Raw genomic sequence first — 18,974 nt, 5'->3', positions numbered from 1 at the left:
TACCCCATTGGCAGATTTTCATTGGTTTCAAATCATTGGTCTAAAAACTAGACTTGTTTTCTTGGGTCGTTTTTCTCATCAAGAAAAAGCATCTTAATTTAAGAATTTTTAGATATTTTTACTGAAAACAAGACAAAAATACTAAGACATTTTTTTTTAAATCATTTTTTGCCTTTTGTTTTTGTGATTACAAAAGTATCATTATTATTTTTTGCAATTCTGTTTTGTGATGCCAGTGGTCAAGAAATGACCCACTTCACCTTTAACCCAAACTGTAGTTATCATCAGTGTACATTTTAAAATTTTAAGGTTTTGACAGAAAATGCTGATCTGTTATTGGCAAAAACAGCTTGCTGTGGCAGGAGAGAGAGAGAGAGAGAGAGAGAGAGAGAGAGAGAGAGAGACCCGAGTTACCTGACGGTAAAGTATTCTGTCAAACATTGAGTCTAGATTGCTAACAGCCACTCAGGGTTAATGGCCCTCCATGAGTTTGGATGATTTAAAAAGTCCTCACACCCGGTAAGACCAGAAATGATTACAAGCCGCGACGTACTCTAACAAGCGTTAATAATGACAGCGGCGCCATTCATCCCCCTCGTACTTCCATCAGGCCTGCGCAGCCGCTTACGTGACAACGCATTCATATCATAGCAGCGTCGCTCTTCAAACGTTGTGCGATTTATGGCGCTCCTCAGACGTGACGTGTCACAGCGTGATGGTTTTGAGCTTGTTTGGAAGACTTAATCATTTGACAAACAGGCCGCGTGACGTTTCTGATGTTCAGTCGCGCTGGAGCCGGGTGGGGGGGGTAGGTGGTCTCATTTTGGTGACAAATCTAGCATGGCGGATCCTCCAGCAATCATCCATCAGTCACAGTCATCACGGCTCAGGCCACGTTGACTGCTGGGTTCATTAATGCCGTGCCCGCGGGCGAGCTCCAGTCCGACCGTTCGGTTGCTGATGATGACTCAATTACCATAGGACGCCAGCCATCCAAAGCAAACTAAATCAGAGGCTGGGGCATTAGCGGCGGCGTTCCTCAGAGACGACAAAAGAGTGAGTTGTTAAACGTCAAGACGAAGATACGTAACGCAAAAGTTGACAACGGCGCTGCTATGGTGGTGAAATACTGGATGAGATCAGCACAAATAGCTGCTCTGAGGGACCTGTAGCATCAACAACTGAAAGAAAGCTATGGCTTTTTTATACGATAAAAGCATATGCAAGATTTTATCAAGACTGATACATTAAAAACTTAATATGACACTGATTTCATAAAAAATAGCATTACAAAAAAGCATATTTCATAGCAAGAGAGCATATATGGAAGTGTTAGACGAAGACAGTACTCTGTAGGCCTTAAAGGGACACTCCACTTTTTTGAAAATATGCTTATTTTCCAGCTCTACTAGAGTTAAACATTTGATTTTTACCTTTTTGGAATCCATTCAGCTGATCTCCGGGTCTGGCGCTACCACTTTAGCTTATCTTAGCATAATCCATTGAAACTGATTAGACCATTAGCGTTGCGCTTTTAAAAATAACCAAAGAGTTTCAATATTTTTCCTATTTAAAACTTGACTCTTCTGTAGTTACATCGTATACTAAGACTGAAGGAAATAAAAAGTTGCAATTTTCTATGCCAATATGGCTTGGAACTATACTCTCATTCTGGCGTAATAATCAAGGACTTTTGCGTTCGTAACATGGCTGCAGCAGGCACAGTGATATTATGCAGCTTCTGAAAGTAGTCCCCTTGCTAACTTTTAATGCAAGGGAACTATTTTTGGGCGCCGTAATATCATTGTTACGGCAGCAAAGTCCTTGATTATTACACCAAAGTGAGAGTATAGTGGAGAAAAATATCAAAATATCAAAAACCAGGTTATTTTTTTAGCGCAATGCTAATGGTCTAATCAGATTCAATGGATTATGCTTAGCTATGCAAAAAGTGGTATTGCCAGACCCGGAGATCGGCTGAATGGATTCCAAAACCGGTAAAAATCAAATGTTTAACTCTAGGGGAGCTGGAAAATGAGCCTATTTTCAAAAAAAAAATGGAATGTCCTTTTAAAAAAGTTTACCGAAAAATTAAAATTGTGTCATAATTTACACAGTACAAACCTGTATACTTTTTGTTCTGCTGAACACAAAGGAAGATACAGTATTTGTAATGACGCAGAAAATAGAAGCACTATTGACTTTTATAGCACAAAAACACTACTATGGAAGTCAGTGGTGCTCAAAAATGGTTTGGTTAAAAACTCTGCTCAAAATATCTTCCTTTGTCTTCAACAGGACAAAGAAATCAATATAGGTTTGTAACAACATAAGGAATAAATGATGACAAAATGTTAAATTTAGCGTGAACTATCCCTTTAAAATCAAGTTTCTTTATAATTTCCAAACCCTGTATCTTACATGTAGACCATCCTGGGTACAAAACACACAAAACTCAATAAAAGCCAGCTAGCTATACCCAACACCCCCAAATTCCCGAAACAACTACATTAATAAGTCAAGTACAGCAAAAGTTGATATTGTAGTTTAAAAGATTAAAAAGATCATCTTGAAGCATAGATTTAATATAGCTTACAAAAATCAAAGGAAAATTGTCTGCTTCCAAAACTTCATAAAAGTGTTTTCCTCGCTCTTCAGGGGCCACCAGAGATTTATCTGCTAATCTGTACAGGCTATGCTTCAAAAGATCTCAATAAAAACCAATGCAGCTCTCCTCCTCGGCTCTCTCCATAGAGGAGAGAAAATAGAATTATGCTCCGTTTGATAATTAGATATTGAAATCATGAGCTGACAAAACAAAAAAAGGGGAAATCACTCTGCAGTTGACAGCTAGGTTAGGAGCCCTCATGCAAAGTGCTGATAAAAGACATTAAATATTGGATATTTCACTAACAAACGGTGTATGGGAGTTTCTTGGGGAAATCTACAATGTGTGTAATTTGATATTGAGACAAATTACTGCATGTTGAAATAAATGACTATTGTGTGGTGGCCAAGTCATTCATTGTTTGTTAAAATTGCATTTGCTGGTATTGCATTATACCTTACTGCAATGACAAATCAAACCGAATTAAAAGTATACAAGTAATATGTTTATACTTTTTCCTTATCACATAAATGTGTCTTGTTTAAAGCATAAGATCACTCAGGCCCGGATTGGCCATAGGGAGAACCGGGAGGATTCCCGGTGGGCCGGTCTGTTTTTTTTGGCCACGAGGGCCGGTGTTGTCATGCCACCGGTATGACGCGTATTTGCGGGTGAGAGATGTCCCCGCCGCTTTATGCACAAGTTGATTGTGTCCCGAGTCCCGACCACTTATTGGAAGAATTCTTGCATTAGGGTTCATTGACATCTAAAACGCATGGGAAACGAAGGACGTGCCGCTGTCTTCTGGTTTTCAAAGCGCTTACTTGGACACGAGTTTTGTTTCAGACGCATATTGAGTGCGCTTGCCGGCCGCGCGTCTATTTAAAATAAACTTGAGCCCGTCTTTTGAGTGCGCTTGCCGGCCGCGCGTCTATATTTTAAATAAACTTGAGCGCGTCTTTTGAGTGCACTTGCCGGTGTTGTGTCGAACTCAGTTCCCCCTATGTTTCCCTTTAGTGTAGTGCTTTTATAGCGTTTTCATCACGTTACATTTAGAAAGATTAAAGATTTGAATTGGTTATACTAAAAAGGCATAATATCATGTATTTTATAATAGAATTTATTAAATATTTCATGCATTTGACAGTTTTCTATTAGGGTATTTCTTTTAAAATATAGCCTGTCTTTTTCTTTTTTTTTCTTTACTGGTTGTTTTAAAAATGTAATGATTGCATACATAATTAAATAAATATTATACATATAATATGATTCATACTGTAAAAATAATTGACTTACCATTAAGAACAATACAGATACATTACAGAAATGCACACATATACATCTCAGTAGCCATTAAAACTTTAAATATATAAATAATAAAACCTATAACGTGATAAAAACACCATAAAAACACTACACTGAAGGGAAAAATAGGGGGAACATAGGGGGAACAGACTTCGACACAACACCGCGCGTCTATTATATTTTAAATAAACTTGAGCGCGTCTTTTGAGTGCGCTTGCCGGCCGCGCGTCTATTATATTTTAAATAACGTTGGGCGAGTCTTTTGGGGGGGCTTGCCGGCCGCGCGTCTATTATATTTTAAATAAACTTGAGCGAGTCTTTTGAGTGCGCTTGCCGGACGCGCGTCTATTATATTTTAAATAACTTGAGCGAGTCTTTTGAGTGCGCTTGCCGGACGCGCGTCTATTATATTTTAAATAAACTTGAGCGAGTCTTTTGAGTGCGCTTGCCGGACGCGCGTCTATTATATTTTAAATAACTTGAGAGCGTCTTTTGAGTGCGCTTGCCGGCCGCGCGTCTATTATATTTTAAATAAACTTGAGCGGGTCTTAATACAAACGGGCTGGCCTCTTAAAGGACAAGAATTTACAAAACGTATTTTTTTATCCAAGTCAGATGAAGTCTCTATGAATAGTCATTATTGCAAGAGGAACAAACATCTATTTGATGCAAAACTCATTAGTTTATTTGAAAAAAGTAGTTTTAAAAGTATATCCATGATGTTTTCTTTTTTTTACCACAATGTAGGCCTACCTTAGCCTACGTTATTAGACATGATCTAAGTACTAAAAGACTTTTTTTCCATTTGTTTCCAATGCATACTTGATAAATCTTGCTTGTGTATTGTATATCAGGGGTTTCCAAACGTTATCAACCCAACAGTTAATCTCAAGACTCACCATTTTTTAGAAATAGAAATATAGAGGAAAACACAAACACATTTGTTTCCTTTAGTTTTTGAATAAGTTTACTTTAGTAATATTATGGTCTTATGGTAGGGCTGCATGATTATGGCAAAAATTATAATTGTTTACTGCATTTGCACGGAATATGAAATTATATATTTGAAAAATACAGTGAATTGCAAGGCTTCAGAGAACAGTGCACTACTGCAGACTTATACTAGTACTGAGGGTTTAAAGATATTATTTTAATAGTCAGTCGTGAACTAAAGTGGGCCGGTCTAAGGCATGAAACTCCAGGGCTGAAAATGAGTCCCACTCCGGCCCTGAGATCACTCTTAAGAAAAAAGGTTCTTCAAAGGTTCTGAAACAATGGTAAAGGTTCTGTATAGAACCATAGCTTACTGAAGAACCCTTTTTTGCTGAAATGGTTCTTTGTCTTGGCTAAAGGGTTTATTTCCCTCCTTTTTTGATTTTAAATTTAGTCAGTTATTTTCAAGCTGCCTCCTGATTATTTTCACCTGTAAAAGCCCTGAATCATCAGTCCTGCTGAACCGCCTGCAGACTAACAACACAAACAGGTAAGAGAGTAAAATAATCATCATTTACTGTTAAAAACATTCTGAAAATTGAAGTTTTGTGCGTTCTTATTGTAATTTATTTCTTTTATAACAGGTAAACTTTATACTGTAAGATTCATTCCCTTTAAAGCAGGTAAGCTTCATACTGTTTTAAATGATAGGAGACTCTGCTGTAACAATGACTTAATCATTTGTTAAAGTGTTAAAAAGCATATACATGTATATTGTACATTAAGTTCATTAAACTAATTATGAAAAGAATGTGGTACAACATGTGTTTAGTTTTTTATTGATATTTCAGAGTTTTCGTATGTGAGGTAATCTTACTGGGAGTGAAGGCAGTGCGTATGACAGCTTAATATGAGACACATCCTGTATTTAAAGGTGATGTATGCATGTTACTTTCAAAGCTGACATTAAAATAAGAGTTATTTACTGTTAAAAACATTTTGAAAATGGAAGTTTTGTGTGTTTTTATTGTACTTTATATCGTTCATAACAGGTAAACTTTATACCGTAAGCTTCATTCCCTTTATAACAGGTAAGCTTCATACTGTTTTAAATTATATATTTAGGGGACTCTGCTTTAACAATGACTTAGGGTAATGATTTGTTAAAGTGTTAAAAAGCATATACATGTATATTGTACATTAAGTTTATTAAACTAATTATCAGAAGTATGTGGTACAACATGTGCTTACGTTTTTTATTGATATTTCAGAGTTTTTATATGTGAGGTAATCTTGCTGGGAGTGAAGGCAGTGCGTATGACCACTTGATATGAGAGACACATCCTGTTTTTAAAGGTGATGTATGCATGTTACTTTCAATCCTGGCATTAAAATAATAATATTTACTGTTTAAACATTTTGTAAATTGAGGTTTTGTATGTTTTTGATGTACTTTATTTCTTTTATAACAGGTCAACATACTGTAAGCTTCATTCCCTTTAAAGCAGGTAATCTTCATATTGTTTTTAATGATATATTTCAGGGACTCTGCTTTAACAATGACTTAGGATAATGATTTGTTATAGTGTTTGTTATAAAGCATATACATGTATATTTTACATTAAGTTTATTAAACTAATTATAAAAAGAATGTGGTACAACATGTGTTTAGTTTTTTTATTGATATTTCAGAGTTTTCGTATGTGAGGTAATCTTGCTGGGAGTGAAGGCAGTGCGCATGACCGCTTGATATGAGAGACACATACTGTTTTTAAAGGTGATGTATGCATGTTTCTTTCAATGCTGGCATTAAAATAATAGTTATTTACTGTTTAAACATTTTGGAGATTGTGTGTGTGAGATCTTGTGGCACATTTACTTGTGATAACAGAATTATTTTTCTCTATCTGTGGATCATGAGTGAAGCTCTGCAGGTCTGCCATTTCCCTTTCTTACTTACTCTTATCATCATTGCAACAAAACAAAGAAATGTTAGCTTAGCGTAGCGTAGCAGAGGTTCTACCAGGAAACTCGAATGTTACGTCATTTATTTCACAAGGCGCAATCAATCACCCTGAGAGTATAAGGCTTGTACTCATCTGTCTTTGCGTTCGCAGATACTGATGCCAGCATTTACACGCTCGATGTTCAGTGCACATGTACACTAAAGCGTTGTTACCTGTAACACGCCGATTCAAATGATGGGTGAGTTTATCGGGCATTCGAGCTGTTTTCCTGGGATTTTCTCATCTCGTTTCGTTTCACCTGCACCATCGTGAGGAGCTCTCACAGAAGGTTAAAGACTTAAGAGGGAAGTATTCAAGCTTCCTTAAAAGTGTGTAACCCTGCAGTACACAGGGAAGGATACCACAGGCCGTTTCTTTTATGAACAGTGCAAGAACATTTGGATGATCTGTAAAGTGTAACCATAATATTAATTGACTGTCGCACACTCTGAACGCCCGCAGCAGATGTCAGTAATCATCATTGATTGGCGAAGCGCTGCACGTCCTGCACGCTGGCAGTCGCCGTGGCGGCTTTGGAAGAATGCTGAAGGTTGATATCTACCTCATCACAGGATCTTTGTCTTTCATCTACAATACCAAGTGCTCCGCTTATTATTGGTTTTAAACCGTACGCGAATGTTTTGTGAAGCAAAGACATGGAATCGACTTGGATGAAGAGACTATTGCTCGCGAAAATTTCACACATTAAATACGGCGTGTATGCAATGCATGACATGCTGCAAACAGGCAAATGACGCGGTCTAATGTTCGCGTGTTTCATTGGAATAAGGAATGCGCAAAGTATACGAGCTTCATCTGAACTGTCCCTTTCAGTGTTTCCCTAAAACATCAATAATATAAGGTACTATTTATTCATGTAACAGGTCTTGCAACGTCCTATACCTGCTACGGTACTACAATGCAAGTTGCTTAATGCCTAACAGTATTCATGCAAACTGTTCATATCAAATGCAAATATTCATGTTAGATCTTCACTCACCTGACCCTAATTACAGACTTTAAGGATACGGGGATACGCTATTTTACGAACTTTAAATCTTATGGTAGGATACACCATTAATATATCATTGGAGAATAAATCCTGGTCATACAGCGTAAAGTTTTCAAGCACACATTTTGTTGCTGAGCAAATCGTAAGTGTGTGTGTGGTCGAATGGCAACAGTAATGCATATTGTCAATTTTGAGCACGGGGTTCAGCATAAATGTTTCCATCTAAAGCTTTGTGTTTTAAGATCTTCAGTTATGCACATGTATAAAGTACGAGAATGCATCAACTTTTAACTGTACTTTTCAAATGAGACTTTATTCCAGATCTCAGTCAACTTCTTATCCGAGCTCGGTTGCGCTGAACATCCCATCTATGTATTTGGATTATCTTCTAAGGTAAGCTCTCTTATTCATTATGCTGGATTGGCTGATAGTGCACAGTACATGCTTTTACAACCGAAAGATAGAATGACTATGTCTTACAGCGTAATATGGAGACGGAGCTGATGTTGTGTAGTGTCTTTAATACAATTACGTGCATTGGTGTTATTCCTAAGGGCTTGCCGTGTTTTGATCGGTGTGCATTATGTGGATGTCTCTACTAGTTGAGCCTGTAAACCCTCATGTCGAGTTTGTTTGTATGCAGTAGACCTCACTTAAAGTTGAAAAACGCGCGCCTTGCCTCTTCAAGAATACAACAGGATGGATCAGTTTAAACCATTAAGTGCTTTGTGCTTTATTGGCGACGCAGGCACACAGAATATGCGTATGGGTAGGCTACAGCGGATGTCTGGATACTGGTTTGAAGATGTAATGTGACTGCTAGCTTTAAATCACATCACGTAATTCCTATTTAAAGTGCTGTTGAACGTTGGCAACATATCCCGAAATGGTTGTGCCACCAGCTATACAGAATACAAACACAATTCCTTCTTGTTTTAGCATGGAACCCAATGGAAAAAATGTCTAAATATTTCTTCGAGTGGTGTTATGTTCGAATATAGTGGTGTTCGATTATCTTATGTGTTTCAACTATTTAATTCTAATCGTCATATGCTGTTTAAATGAATGCCAACATGACTGGAGAATTGGAATGCATCTGAAATAACTTGTTTCTAATTTAATTCAATGTTTTGTTTAAAGCCTGGAATATACCACAGGATTTTTTTTTTCACTCTGACAAGATTATAGCTGCAAACGCATTGTGCGGTGATCATGCTGAATTTCTGATACTGTCAGAAAGCTGTTGTAGGCTATCTTGGACGCAAGACCAGGAAAACGTACGTCTTTGAACTTTTCCCACCGTACGATACTGTACCACCGACGAAGAGCCACGATCATAGGAATCGCGATGATTGTTTCACAATGGAAATCTTTCGTTTGGGAAGGCCAAAAATCATGCAGTTGTGATTCTAAATGATAACTTTACAAGGAACTTTGTCTGGAATTAGAAGCATACAATCTTCTTACTCTGCATCCTTAAGAAAATAGCGGAACATGCATCAACTTTCCATATAACCACATTACACCAGCTGCTAGGATTTAAAACTTATAACAGCGCGGCTGCATACATGAGGCAAGCTATTTTAAAACTATATACATGTTTTTACTCAGACTACGGACATGCAGTTCTATAAGTGCTTTATTTTCAGTGCCTGCATTACCATCAGGCCTCCTTATCGACTTCCAGGAACTCTTATTACAAACGGCTGTAAGGATTTGAACATGCATAATTGCTACATGTACAAGAAATTAGCTTTCGTTAGTATTTGGCCATGCACACTTGCCGCGTGCACTCAGTTTGTCACGTTTCACGTACGCGGTCGTGTATGGTGCGGACTACGATCGTTTATGGAACGCCAGTGTGGCAAAGGATCTTCATTCAACAAATAATTCAGAACTTCTTAAGTGCATATCATGTAAGACTATTAGCACAAAAATGTCATGTTTAATCATGCTATTATGGTTAGTCAAAGTTTAAGCTGTAAACTTTCATCTAGAAGGCTATTACTTTCGGAGTACATCCATCTATCAACTGCACAACCCTACTGATACCGCGCCTCAGTTTTTGGGGGGTTTTAATTTACATCGTAAACGGAGAATTTTATAATCATCTGTGAGTCATGGCGAAGCAGGCAAGACAAGGCAACGGATCCAAATGCAATGGCTTAATTCTTAAAAACCCAAAGTGCACAAAGCAGAACTAGAATGAAGACCAGAATACAGGACTAAAAAGTGATGACGGCAAACTACACTCGACAAAGGACAACTGAAACACAAGGACTATATATTCATGTGGGTAAACAAGATATCAAGGCACACCCGGGGAAACAATCTAGAACAAGGACCAACGAACTACAAGAACTACAGACATGGATGACTTACAGAACTTCAAATAAAGAGTACAAGACTGGGGAAACCCAAGACACGACAGTGACACCGTGCAATCTTTAGCATCAGTCAGATTTGTTTGTAACCATATAATCTTCTCCCTACTTTTATAATGACAATATAAAAGCATGCATACACCAATTGTGTCTCTTCATCAGGAGCCGAGCTCCTTATTTCATTGTGTGCAGGAAACCACAATGACGGTCAATTCAATATCGGCAAGCAGTAATCAAGGTATGTTTAAGCAAACTACTGGTGGTGGTGGTGTATTTAACCATGCTAAATCATGGCCTTTGCCGTTTATATCATTTCTTACTCTGGCATAACGTTGCCTTCTGCGGCCTACGCGGCCTCTCTGCTATCAAGCCTAACGTGGCAGCCTTCTAAGGATATCCTCTACTGCTGATATTACGTTCGACATTTATGGATATGTTTATGGTATGTACCTTTTATCAATACTGGTGGTGGTGAATCTTATTGCAAGCTAACCTGTTGGCTTTTCCTACTGGGCATATCGTTGCCTTCTACGGCCTTGCTGCCTATCTAACCCTGGCATATCTTTGCCCTTCATGGCCTACACAGCCTCTCTCAACACGGCATATCGTTGCCTTCTATGGCCATGCGGCCTTTCTCACTCGGCATATCGTTGCCTTCTATGGCCTACGCGGCCTATCTCTATCTGGCATATTGTTGCCTTCTATGGCCCACGCGGCCTATCTCTATCTGGCATATCGTTGCCTCCTATGGCCTACGCGGCCTATTTCTCTGGCATATCGTTGCCTTCCAAAGGCCTACGCGGCCTTTTCTCACTAGGCATATCGTTGCTTTCTATGGCCTACGCGGCCTATCTCTGTCTGGCATATCGTTGCCTTCTAAAGCCTACGCGGCTTTTTCCCACTAGGCAGATTGTTGCCTTCTACGGACTACGCGGCCTACTTCTCCAGCCTCTCTCCAGCCTATCTCAATCTGGCATATCGTTGCCTTCTATGGCCTATGCGGCCTATTTCTCTGGCATATCGTTGCCTTCCACAGGCCCAAGCGGCATTTTCTCACTAGGCATATCGTTGCTTTCTATGGCCTACGCGGCCTATCTCTGTCTGGCATATCGTTGCCTTCTAAAGCCTATGCGGCCTTTTCCCACTAGGCATATCGTTGCCTTCTACGGCCTACGCGGCCTATCTTTCAGCCTATCTCTCCAGCCTATCTCGCTCTGGCATATTGCTGCCTTCTATGGCCTAAGCAGCAATCCCATGGCCTCTTACGGCATACGTCAATGTCAGTAGATAACAATTTCTCTTATCTGTTTCAGGAGCCTCAAAGAAACACTGGTGGGTACCGATCATCGTGATCAATTTTTGGGGATTAGATTCTGGCCTGTCTTCATCTTCAGACAGGAACCGCAAGAATCCGTGACCCCCGGATTTGAACTATGGTCGGGGCCTACGCCAAAGAACTATACTGTGTTACATTCCAACCTTGGTTGCTAACTACTGTTAAATAAACGCATATCAATTCTTAACCTATCTTCGAGTCTTTCTGGTAGAAATGTTAGCTTAGCGTAGCGTAGCAGAGGTTCTACCAGGAAACTCGAATGTTACGTCATTCATTTCACAAGGCGCAATCAATCACCCTGAGAGTATATAAGGCTTGTACTCATCTGTCTTTGCGTTCGCAGATACTGATGCCAGCATTTACAACCCACCCTCCCTACCACCATCACCAGGTCGGTTCCGTCCATACTTGGGGGGGATTAGATTCTGGCCTGTCTTCATCTTCAGACAGGAACCGCAAGAATCCGTGACCCCCGGATTTGAACTATGGTCGGGGCCTACGCCAAAGAACTATACTGTGTTACATTCCAACCTTGGTTGCTAACTACTGTTAAATAAACGCATATCAATTCTTAACCTATCTTCGAGTCTTTCTGGTAGAACATTGGATGGAGTATTGGAGTATTGGATGATCCCGTAAAGAAAATAATATGGACTTTTTTGGTGAGATTCTACAAAGATTGACACAATCCTATTGACTTTTATTTTTACAGTTAATAATGCATTATAAACATCCCATTCATTTGTATTCTATGTCATTGATCTGTTTGTGCTAAAATGTATACATCTGAATGTAATGTCAATAATATGTTAATATTCAGGATTTATTATCATTTGCATGTTTTGATGTTGCATGTCATGATTTTATTGATTTCATGTAATTGTTGTCTATTTAAAATGATTTTAATTGCTAAATTTTATTGTTAATTTATTTAATATTGAAGCTGTTATTTAACATCCATATCTTATTTGAGTAGTGATTTGTTATATTTGCATAATAATTAATATATTTATTCTGATTGTGATTTTAATGCACATATTTATTATTGTATGACACCTCATGTAATGACAAAGTGAAAATAAAAGTATGTTCTGATGTCTTGCAATTCTGTTTTTAAACTGTTAAACCTTATAAAGTGCTGTAAATAAGAAAAAACAAATAAAAAATAATCCTCCTGACTGCTGATAAATGAAAGGGTTCTTTATAGCGCACCACTGAGGTTCTATTTAGCACTTTTTCAAGGCAAGGTTCTATATAGAACCATCTAAAAAAGGGTTCTATATAGTACCAGAAAGGGTGCTGCTATTGTTACAAGCTGAAGAACCCTTATTTGGTACTATATAGAACCATTTTTCTTAAGAGTGTAAGGATAACAACCTAGAAAACAAAAATATCTTTAAAAGGTGTATTGTGTAACGTTTAAAGGACCTCTTGACAGCAATGCAATATAATATACATAACTATATTATTAGTGGTGTTTAAAGACCTTACATAATGAACTGTATTGTTTTTATTACCTTAGAACGAGACGTTTTTATTATACTATTTTACTATAACGGATCTCACTAAAGCATTTTCGAAATAAAGTACATTGCAGACAGTATATGTTTATTTTGATACTTAGATCAGCATCTGTTTAGTAACTAAAAATATTAATACTGACGAGCTGTCTGATCTCAGATGATGCTAATATAAACCGTATAAAAAAAGTACTGTGAGAGCATATCTGTCAGACATCAGAAGTTAAAGTAATGGGGAGAGAGAGAGAGAGTAAAATACCTGTTATTCCAGCATGTCTGAACAGAAGAATGGTGTCATGAGAGTTCAGTCTGTTAAAGTGGTTGATACAGACTGAAATTAAATCAAACAAGGATGCTGGTCGAAGCAAGAGTGAGAGATTAGTTACAGCATATCAAATAAAGCTGCAGAAGGATGTAACCGGATGTCTAACACATCAGAATTGGATTTAAAGTCGGCATGAAACGGAAGTAGCAATTGCCTTATTTTCCCCGTGGTGACGTATATCTGAGTGAAACGGCTTCTGAAATAAAAAAGAAAGGTGGAATTGAATTCGTTCATCGAGAATTGATTGGATCCAGAGGCGGACTGGCCATCTGGAGCACCGGGACATTTCCCGTTGGCCTGGCTGTCGTTCTGGCCTGCCTGCTGTACAGTCAGCTCAGGTTGACTGACTATGAATGAATGACGGACCTCTCAAAATCTATGAATTAGGTAATCGCAGTGTCAAAATGACGCCTCTTTGCCTATATCTGACAAATATCAGTGCAAACGCAAAGAAGAAGCAGAGAAAGAAGGCAAACGAATAAAAAGAAAAGCCCTGGTCATAGTCGTGTACGGTTTGTGTACAGTCCTTACTGGGGAAACCCCTATAGACGTGTCATCGGACACACGTGCGGTGACGCGACACGTGTCTGGTCCAAACTTTACTTCCGGTGTTTTTGTGTTTAATGGTCTGACTAGTTGCTAAACTGAACTCTTGAACAAATAGCTCATGAAAATAACAAATGTTTTGGTAGGTAATTTATGTGATGTTTATTTTGCTTGTTATATAAATAAACGACTTTAAAAGTACTTTGTTGTTATTTATTCTTAGCGGAGTTTACCGGAAGTTACGTGTTGACCACGAAAGCCGCTTGTTTATGTTGTTACTGCTATACTGTTGCTCCGAATGCATCAGGAAGATCATTCATTTGCATTTTTAATAAATCCTGCTGTTTTTATGCAAACCACAGCGAAACACCAAGGCTGATGTAGGCTGTGAAGTTTATCATTTTATAAAACTTTATCACTGTATCAAAAGTGCAAATCATGCCTTTTTTAGAGTCATTTCACCTTTTAATTTTCAGCTCTTATAGGGTCTTTAAAAATATATATAAGTATAGATGTTTATTTCATTTAAAATATAATTATTTCAACATTTTAACTGTGTCTCATCCCTTTTAATTAAAAAGTGTTACCCAACTGTGTCTGTGGTATGGTGGTATACATTCCTAAGTTTTTAGAGTTCACCTACAGTATAGACATATTGCATCTTGACAACTCATTATAAAAGTAGATCACTTGTTGGTCAGTCCCCTTTTCTATATTTTATATTTGTATAAATTTGTTCCCAGTCAGATGAACACAGTGGCTGAATGTTTAATTTGTCTGGTAGTCTACCTGTTATATCAACTATTAATATTTAGATTAGCATCATGACAACAGCAACGAAGGTGGCCTGGGATGGAGTCAAATTCCCGTCCTGAATTATTGTCTCAGTCACCCCTGATTGGATCGTTTGAAATTGGGTTGTGTTGATAATTGCTAATAGGTGTGTTCGAGTTCATGCGGCGCTGGGCAGACCAATCGGCGAGGTTTGCCGCTTGCAGCCGAGGGAGGAGCTGAAGACGGAGCCGTCAAGCCAGACACCTGCTTTACCTCCTTGCCGTAGTGACGTGTGCGCCGTGTTTCCTTTTTTTAATCGCAAATGAAGTGAATAAGATGGTGAATTTGATAAAAACAAACCTTTTAATAAAAAGTTGCAACCAGAAACATTTTATATTGAATATTTTCATTGCTGTTTATACTGTATGCCCGAAAATAACGGGAAACAAGCCTACATTATTAAAATACCAATAGAGTTTGGTATTTTCATTTTTATTTTATTACACGACACAATATAACATATTTACTCCTATTAACATGTTTTACCAGTTATAAAACATGAATTTATAATGTTTATTAGTGGAACTGAAGGTTGGATTAAACTTGAAACGCACGTGATCATTGTCATCAGTGAGGCGACCAATCACGAAGAGCTGTGTCGTCATCAAAACTCCTCTTGAAACACTCGCGGTACTTTAAAACCATACATCACATGCCTTCAGCGCCTGCTCAAGTCGAACAAAATTACTAACCGGCATGCACTGCTTTAAGTCAGCCACCGATAGATCTGCACAGCACCGCATGAAGTCGAACACACCTAATCGCTGCGATCTTTTCCGGACTCCAACCACCTGCCATAGCATATGACCGGAAGGAAAGAGAGATCGTTTCGAAAAGGGGGGTGGTTAAATTTGCGTTTTTGATTAAAGATTTTGAGGGCACATGAATAAAAAAAAATTAAGCTCACGGATAAACCATTTGTAAAAAATACCACAAACAATTTACAGTTTTCATTTTTAATTTCATGTCGACCTTAAAAATCAATTAAAGCAATAAGCCCCAAGAAGCAGTGGGTTACCAGTGCATTTTATAACAGCTAAGGGGTGTTGTTAGGCATGACGTGAATTCAGCACCATTCATTACATATGATAAAAAATAAATATTTTTTCAAATTGTCCAACAAAAGCAATTAAAGTTAGTTGGCTCAACACAAATTCAATTTCCAACATGAATTATAACAAATTAAGTTGAGTGAACTTAATTTTTACCTGTAAGTACAACCCCCCAGCTTGTTTTCAGATAAATCAATTAAATTGTGTGGAAAAGATATCATAATTTTATTCAGCTAAACCAACAAGCAATTTTAATCGTTTGTGGTATAATAGTTCTCCACCATGAATTAGTGAATTGTAAACTGACATGCACAGTGTGACTTCTACCACACTAGCAGTGCCTCAGCAATGCATTTTGGGTCTCCAAAGAGACATGAGATCTCATCTCCAAAAGTCTTCTCCTTTCATCTCATCTGCTGCAACATAATTGCTTTGGGTCTCTTGAGTAACGATACTGATTGGTAACTCAATAACTTCTTTACAGATGATTAGATGGAACGGCAGTGTGTCGGGGAGTTTTTCAGGGTGTGCTAAAATCAGACAGACATCAGGCACAGAGGACAAGCGGGCAGCCCAGGAGGGACTTGGAGCGCAGGCGTATCTCATCTCCTGTATCCATGTACTCTAAAATGGGAGCTGTTTGGTTCTGTTCTTTCTGGGTCAGTTTAAAACAGAAAGTGCTTTCACTGTGACAAAATGAACACAGAGCGCTTTACATTGTCAATGCTGAACTTGACAGTCCTCTAACATTTAATTTAAACTGAAGGACACGTCACCTTTGAAAGGAAAGATAACGTGCGTGGTATTGCAGCAGTACTGAGATTATGCACTGTCAAGCAAATACATTAGAGGAACACTTTTACCCAAAACTTAAATTCTGTCTTCATTTATCCTTGCGTAGGTTTAAACCTGCATGTTTAATTTCTTCTGCAGCCCACAAAAAGAGCGATAAGTTACTGTAGCTCTCAAATCTTATGTGTGATTTTATTGGCTAGCCTTTTAAAATATTTCAATATGAGATGCACAAAAATGAATCATAAACAATAAAAAATATCACCATAAAATTATATAGTTTTTATACAGGATAACAAGTAGATTGGAAAAGAAAGGTCATTACAAACAAAACATCTAAACTTACCATAATATATTTAGGAGAGTGCATGTGGCAAGTCCTCCTAGTACAGCTCTTCTGAACCATAATACCTGTTCAAAATATTATTATTACAAGGCTGATAATAGTCAGATAAGCAGCATAAAGCACATTGTGTACAGACATTACCTGTGTTTTTGCATGGGAGATTTCTGAAAACAAAAATGGCATGACATTGACTATCCCACCTGATTGAAAAGAAACAAACATTAGTCAACAAAAATAGCACTTAATTATATGGGCAACTCCATGCAAATGTCAACATTACCATGAAAAGTAAAGTTTATAACGTTTTAACCATATTCATATTTTAAATGTCAAAATTTGGTGCTTTTAAATATCCATGCAAAGTCTCTGTTAAAGTCTTTAAATAAATCACATATAAATATCAGATTTTCCCATATTTAAGTGCTATATTGGGTCCCCAGTGCTTTTATCGACCTAGAAAATTTGAAAAGATCAACACAGTAACTTAGTTTTGGTAAACTACTCTCTGCAGGCATGTAAAAAAATAGGTTATTGAAGTTTGGCTCCCCTTATGACGTCAGAAGGGAAAATACCGCCCTTCACTATCCAATAGCCATTTAGTGCAGAGATCAGCTCATTTGCATTTTAAAACCCCAAAATGGTACATTTTTGCTCACAGCTTCAAAGTATCAATTTTAACATGCAATAAAAAATTATCTATATGGTATGTTAAGCTAAAACTTCAAATACGTACTCCAAAACCAAAGATTTATTTGACATCTTAAAAAAGTCTTGTGAAAGTCCCCTCTAAAGCATTTTTTCATTATTTTCCATAGTTAATGCAAATTTCAGAATATAAAGGAGAAACGTTACATACATAACGCTGTTTCTTTGACAAAAATGTACAATTAAAATAAAATAATAATTTGTTCTTTGAGCTGTCCCATCTCCAATTTGTTGGCTATTATTGCTTTAGGTTTGTGCATTTTAATTTACAGAATTACAACCCCAATCCCCAAAACATTTTTGTCACATCTATAACGTGTGTATATTTACTTTATCTAAAACACAAGTATATATTAATATTTTTCTGATGTTTGGACTCATCATCAGAGGTTCAGGAAAATATAAACAGATGGTTCAATATATTTGTAATAAATCCATTTTCTGAGAATTTACAGTTTTGACTGCAAATGTCACCTCAATGACACAAAAATTGCTCATATACAGGTATCTTAAAGGCGGGGTTCATGATCTCTGAAAGCCAATGTTGACATTTGAAATCACCTAAACGAACACGCCCCTACCCCAATAGAATCTGGTCCTTTTTTTGATAAACCCCTCCACACATACGCAACCCCAGGCAATGATGCCAGTCAGTAGACACGCCCCTTACTGCTGATTGGCTACTAGTGTGTTTTGGTACTTGGCCCAACTCCCTTTTCCAAAGTGTTTTTCAAAAATAATGCACCACGCCTTTAAGGATTATAAGAATTATGCATTGATCAAAAAAGAAAAACACAATGGAAAATTATCTAAGACTTAGACTCGATAAATATAAATTAAAATTTTACTATGAATGGTAGATTTCTGATGGAATTATCCCCATTTTAAAGACTTTTAATAAAGATGGTAAATGTGCACCAGTGACTATACAGCACAATTTATGCTAATGCAAGTCAACATGTTGATGTCGACTAAAAACACTACATTACAAAATAAAAACAATATTTGAAACTTGTAGTGCATTTGTAATGCAAAACTAGACCTACCATTTATTTAAGCTCCTGTTATTGTTAATAAAAAAAAAAATGAGAATATATATATAAAGTGCTGATAGTCAACTCTATTTTTTCTTGCATCGAACCAAAATCATCGGATAGACAAATACGAACAAGGAGCAGGGGACTAAAGCCAGTACGTAACAGCAGATGGTACAGCGTAAGGTAAGAGCCTTTGTGATTGCAGATGCTCCCATGAGTCCACTACTTGTATG

General features: G+C 37.6%; 1 protein-coding gene and 1 long non-coding RNA gene across 4 annotated transcripts in view; one reads left to right on the top strand and one right to left on the bottom strand.

The window, feature by feature from the left end:
- Window positions 1-18,974, bottom strand: part of LOC129428205 (uncharacterized) — a 175,221-nt gene that overhangs the window by 77,325 nt on the left and 78,922 nt on the right. For all 3 annotated transcript variants that reach the window (XM_055185147.2, XM_055185146.2, XM_055185148.2), the window contains exons 10-11: window positions 17,141-17,199; window positions 17,000-17,064 (exon numbers count right to left, since the gene is read on the bottom strand). In XM_055185147.2, the coding sequence (XP_055041122.2) occupies window positions 17,000-17,064; window positions 17,141-17,199 (124 nt within the window). The remainder of the gene's footprint in view (window positions 1-16,999; window positions 17,065-17,140; window positions 17,200-18,974) is intronic.
- Window positions 6,110-6,694, top strand: LOC129452165 (uncharacterized). The gene is made up of 3 exons (XR_012373348.1): window positions 6,110-6,202; window positions 6,319-6,354; window positions 6,539-6,694. It is a non-coding gene; the product is annotated as an uncharacterized lncRNA (long non-coding RNA).

The sequence above is a fragment of the Misgurnus anguillicaudatus genome, chromosome 14 (assembly GCF_027580225.2).
Source record: "Misgurnus anguillicaudatus chromosome 14, ASM2758022v2, whole genome shotgun sequence".
In the NCBI taxonomy this organism is placed as follows: Eukaryota; Metazoa; Chordata; class Actinopteri; order Cypriniformes; family Cobitidae; genus Misgurnus; species Misgurnus anguillicaudatus.
This window is presented reverse-complemented; position numbering and strand designations above follow the sequence as displayed.